The sequence below is a fragment of the Arachis ipaensis genome, chromosome B01, assembly GCF_000816755.2.
Source record: "Arachis ipaensis cultivar K30076 chromosome B01, Araip1.1, whole genome shotgun sequence".
Classification (NCBI taxonomy): domain Eukaryota; kingdom Viridiplantae; phylum Streptophyta; class Magnoliopsida; order Fabales; family Fabaceae; genus Arachis; species Arachis ipaensis.
The window spans coordinates 123,798,327-123,804,516 of NC_029785.2; the positions used below are offsets into that span (position 1 = coordinate 123,798,327).

At 30.4% G+C, this 6,190-nt stretch overlaps 1 protein-coding gene across 1 annotated transcript; it reads right to left on the bottom strand.

Moving 5' to 3' along the window:
• On the bottom strand, positions 7-1,028 carry LOC107619566 (S-protein homolog 3-like). The gene has a single exon (XM_016321861.2). The coding sequence runs from the start codon at positions 693-695 to the stop codon at positions 270-272; it is 426 nt and encodes a 141-aa protein (XP_016177347.1). The 5' UTR covers positions 696-1,028; the 3' UTR covers positions 7-269.

Sequence of the window (6,190 nt, forward strand, 5' to 3'; positions counted from 1 at the left end):
CTTGTTGGGTCCATCATCCATGGTGGCTCTAAAGGTGTTGATGGAGCTATTCAAAGGTAAAGACGAAGGGTATTGGTGGTGGTTGACGGTTTGGTGGATTGCTGGAGGTGGTGGTGTTAAGGGTGATAATCAATCAATCAATCATTGTACCCAAAAATAAATAAAAGCTGCAAATGCAAGAAGAGAATGGTATTATTAATTCATCATTATAGTCATAGGATACTTGTAATATATGATATCCAACACTGAACTACTGAAGAAGAATCATGTCAGTTTGGCCAATAGTACATGAATTCCCAGAGCCCTGTTTGACTATTTGAACCATACATGCCTTCAGCAGATATCAGCCATGAACATCCATCACCGCCGCATCGGACAAAGTCCCTGTGGAAGTCATAGGCATCAAAATGGTACTCCTGAACTCTCTCCCACTCCAAATCACAGTAAAAGAGTGTGGTTCCGACAACGTCGTCATGGAAGTCCCACCCAAACTCATCCCCATATGCTATACTATGCTCACCCAGATCAGTATCTTTGGATTTACAATGCAGGGTCATGTTCTTCCCAGATCCTAGCCTGTTCTTGATGCTCACATGTTTGGCCTCAACAACAATTGGGGTGCACAACCCTATTACCAGAAAAAGCAGGGCAACAAGATAAGTTATCTTTGCTAATATTGCCACATAAGCTTCCATTTAGGCTTCCTTGTTGTTCCCAATCTGCTTCGGACTCAACAGTATCTGATGCAAAACATAAACAGATGAAACCTCATCATAGTTTATATAGAAAATTGCTATCTGACAAGGTTTCTGGCATTGGTTTTGCCGTGCATGTAATGTTGAAAGGCCTTTAAGAGAGATGCATTACTTTTATTTGTTTGACAACTGACTCGTGATTTTCGGAGTGTGTCCTATATTTCCTTCTTTTTGAAGTTTGAACAGAATATGATACATGATAAGTTTGTGTAATTGTTACAATTTAAAACTCATAGTATCAGAACCGACCCGGCAATCGACTTGGCCAGGTCACTGAGTCATTGGGTTACAGGTTCAACTGGTAGGTCACAGGTTCAACCGATTGATCCGGTCATAATTAAATAATTATATAACATTTAATTTTTTATATCAAATTAACTTATTTTCTAATTTATTAATTAATTAGTATCTATTACATTATTCAAATACAGAAAAGCTCTACATCCATGTAAAAATTACATGAATGGTATCCAAGTACCTTTCACTCCACGCATTTTCCCCCTCCACATACTCGTTTGTTTTACGCGCGCCTTATATAACGTATAAACGTAATCCTTATTTTGCGTGATCAACCTTTCTCAACGTAAACCTTTCTCAACGTAAACCTTTCCATATAACGTAAACCTTTTTCGCGTTCTTCTTCTTGATGTTGTTCTTCTTCTTCTTTTTCCTGTTCTCCTTCTTCTTCTTTAACCTAATTAAATTCGTTGTTCTCCTCTATTCGCATTTTTCTTCTCTGCATTATGGATCTGGATTGACTTCAACGTAATTAGCTTCGTCGTTCATCTTCTTCTTTGTTTTCTTCTTTGATTTGCACTTCTGAATTGAAACAATGAATGAATCAACTTTAAATCAGTTGAATGAGTGTGCGATTTTGATAATTCTTCCGAAACGCATCAATTTGATGAGGTTTGGATTATTGAATTTTGAATCGAATTCAATGGAATGAAATTGCTAATTTTATTTGAAGTGAATTGAATATACTGAGGTGATCTATATCTGAATTGAATTGAATTGATAATATGTAACTGTGAGTAACTGTGAGTGTGAGTCACTGTGAGTAACTGTGAGTAAATCTGAGTAACTTTTTTGTTCAGTAATTACTAAAGAGTTGATTCACCATGTGCATGTGTTCGGTTTGGTATGCAGAAAGGAGTCTAAAAATAATTAGACGAATATAGTGTTTAGAGTTTAGGGTTCAGGGTTTATGATTTAGGGGTTTAGGGGTTTAGGAGTTCAAGGTTTAGGGTTAGGGCTTTAGGATTTTAGGGGTTTAGTGTTTAGGGTTTAGGCTTTAGTGGTTCAGGTTCAGGGTTTAGAGTTTAGGGTTTAGGGTTCAGGGTTTAGGGGTTCAGTGTGTTTCCAACTTTCGGTTTGCCCAGTGTATTAATTTTGGTTCATTGTGCTCAGGGTTTAGGGTTGAGGGTTTAGGATTCAGGGTTAGGATTTAAGGTTTAGGGGTTCAGAGTTTAGTGTTTAGGGTTTAGTGTTTAGTGTTTTAGGGGTTAGGATTTTAGGATTTTAGGGGTTTAGGGGTTTAGAGTTCAAGGTTTAGGGTTTAGAGTTTTAGGATTTTAGGGGTTTAGGGTTTATCAGTTCAGGGTTCAGTGTTCAGAGTTCTGGTTTTAGTATTTAGGGTTTAGGGTTTAGGGTTCAGGGTTTAGGGGTTCAGTGTGTTTCCAACTTTCGGTTTGCCCAGTGTATTAATTTCGGTTCACTGTGTTCTTTTGGAGTTCGTAATGTATTAGTAAATACAGTGATTGCAATAACCGAGAACCTGGAATAAAACTGCAGCCAAATAGTTCCAACAGATATATAAATTAACATCTCAGATGAGTAATCTATCTTGAATCAAATACAAATATTAACATTAACATTTAGATTAATATTCACATATATACATTTGAAGTAAGCATTTTTTGTTTTTTAAACAAGTTAAACAAAATATTGTTAATTACAAACAGCCAATTATAGTATATGCTATTTACTATCTAAATTTTCATATGTGAATTTAAAATAAGGGCTAGAGAGGGCAGTGGATTTACTATCATAGTATATTTTTCTTTGATGATTAAATGCTTATGACGTTTTATTCAGTATATGAATGATGTTCGATTCAGTGGAGTTGGCCATTTCGATTCATTTCTATTATGCACAATTTAAAACTCTTTCTCCTCACCTTCTACTGCTTCTTCATAAGGGAGAGAAAGAGAAAAAGACAAAAAAAAAATATAGCAGTAATAACAACAAAAGAATGAAGATAAGGAGAAAACATGTGAAGAAGAAAGAACGCGAAAAAGAAGGAGGAGAATGAGGAGGAGGAGGAAGGCGAATCTCTGTTGCTGTTTTCGTTCGTTTCTGGTTGTTCCTTGCTAAATCTTCTCGCGATTCTTCTCCAGTGGTGGTTTTCGCAGAGAACGTGACTGAAGTTTGAGTGATTTTGAGAGAAATTCGAAGAGAATGAGCGGTTTCATGTTGAGGAAAAAGTAACATTTTTTCATAATGAGCGCGAAGTAACGAAGGGTTTTCAAGCGCGTGTTTTCACTCGTCATTAATGCGCGTGACTCTATTTGGACTTGGACCAACTTGGTTACATGGTTATAGGGATGTGTAGCGCGTTCGATTCAAATATATGTTAAAAAATATTTATATTAATAGATGTTATATAATTATCAATAACAAAAATATGTCATTGATTAATAAAAATTTTTTGCTTATTTTTTTTTAATTTAAAGATATTTAAAAAAGTTTATTTTTATTTTAATAATTATATATAATTAAAAAATAATTCATTTTTAAAAAAAGTAAGTATAAAATAAAAAATAAATTAAATTAATATGAAAACTATTCATTAGAATAAAAAGATAAAAAATATCTTAAATTTACATGACTAAAAAAATTAATACACAAATTATTAATTAAGATATGTCTAATAGTTAGTAATATATTTATTAAAAGATACTATACAATACAAAGAGAAGACTTGTCCCAGTGGTTGTAGGCTTTTTTGTTGACATCAGCAGGTCAACCGATTCGATTTGAGTTTCGGTTTAGATCGAATTTGACCGAATTTTTTGAGTTTGACCGATTCGTTTACTTGTCTGGTTAAAATGTTAATTTGAATCGGTTTAGAATCCGATTCACTAATTTTTCGGTCAAATTGGTCGGTCTGATCTGAATTTGATAACTATGTTGAAAATAATTGATTGGCTATGAAAGTAATTTCTTATTCTCATAGTTTGTTATTATAGAAAATAAAATAGTAAATAGAATTCAAACATAATAAAGAATGAATTAATAAAATCAATTGGAGATTTAAATTCGATCTTGTATATATAAAATTTAGATCAACGACGAATTAATGTTTAACCTGTCAAATTAAAAGATACTATGAACAACTAAAATAAATGTTTAAATATAAAGTTGAATGAATTAATTCTTATTTAATTATTTGCATTCAAGTGAAATTTAGATTATAAAGTAGAGAGATTAGTTCCTGATTCAAAATCTACAAAATAAATAGATCATGACAATGCTTAAAATTGCATGATGGTCAAAATTATCAATATATAATTAATGCTTATTTAACTACTCCAAATAATCTGAGCATAATATTTTTTGAAATAGCCAATGAGATATAGCTCAAATGACATAGTTTCTCCATACTCAATTAAGAGGTTGCGGGTTCGAATATTTTATTTTTGGTAAAAAATATATTTTTTTGACATATAAGGAGTAATAAATAATCGATCTTTCAAAAATAAATAACTAAAGATAATTTAGAATCAAAACTCAAAAGCTTTGTAAAATGATAAAAGTGATGACATTGACTCATCTTTCTATTTTCTCCGCTGGATAAAACTCTGATGCTATGGAAAGGGAAAGATATAATGACATAAATAAATCACTAAGAAAAATTGTCTACTATATCCTAATACATGTATCGGAGGATAATTTAGGCATTTTAAGATAAAATGGCAAAATGAAAATTTTATATTTTCGGATAGTCTTGTTACTAGAGCACGCATAAAGAAATTTAAAGATAGCTTTGAGAATTTAGCAATGAAGAGATACATCAATTGCTAACCATGAAGAGAAAGATAAAGTTCATTTGATTAAGTCAAGACAACAAGAAGTTCATTAATATTTTTTAGAGTAAAGTATGTTTTTTTTTTTAACGTCTGGGGTAAGTCTTATTTGTATCCCTAACGTTTAAATCGTTCTATTTGTATCCTTAACGTTTATAAAAGTGATTTAATGTTATCCTACTATCAATTATATTAACAAATCAGATTATATTTTTCAATTATTCTCACTTGGATGTATTCATTCTCAATTAGGTCTCACTTGGATATATTCGATTTTAATATTATACCCACTATTTGTGTTTAGATTCAATTATGTCCCTAGAAAAGTGAATTATGTAACTGTTGTAGGAATTAGTTTCAACATTTAATGAGCTATTTTTCGAAGTAGATCATCGATTCTATCCCAAACATTTGTATTCTAACTACAAGAAGATATTTTTAAAAACTCAAACTAAAGCGCACATGATGTGTAATTAATGGCAGGATAATATTGAATCACTTTTACAAACGTTAGAGATACAAATAGGACGATTTAAACGTTAGGGACACAAATATAATTTATCCCAAACGTTGGGGACAAAAACGATAATTTACTCTATTTTTTAAGTTTAGCGAGAGTCACAAAATTAATATTTATTTTTGAATTTATTAAGTTTATGTTTTGTTATGTTATTAAGATTTATTTGAATATTTGATTTAGTATTTATTTAAGAATTTTAAATTTAAATTAATATAATATAATCTAATAAGATCAAATTTGATTATTAAATTATCTTATTTTTGTAAAAAATTTAAATTAAGTTCTCTTATCTTATTTTATCAACCGACTTGTTAAAAAGTTATTTAAACATTTTTGTGACTTATTCTAACAAAATTTTGATGAATAAAAATTTTTAGTTATTTTATGCACATTTTTTTTAATAAAGAGAGATGAGTAATTTACTTTGTTTATTTCATAAAAAATTGAAATATTCAACTAAGATAATTATGTGTATTAGCTAGTTTCTTTTAATTTTTACCTTTTGTTCTAAACTTTTAAGAATATGTTCTTTGAAAATCTAGTAAAAAAAATCTTTTTTAGTGACTAAAAACAGATTTTATAGAAGTATAATAAAAAAAATTTATCTATCTTTTTGTATTTTCATTGTGCTTATCTTTTCTTCGTTTCTTCTTATCCTTCATTCTTTATTCGCATTTTCTTTATCATATCCTCTTATAATAGCCAACTAATTAAGAAATAAATAACCAAAATAGTTGCAAATCAATTTTTATCCACTTAAGGAAAAAAATGAAAGAAAAAAAAACTTGGCATAAAAGAAGAAAAGTTACAACAACCTAGAGTCGTCT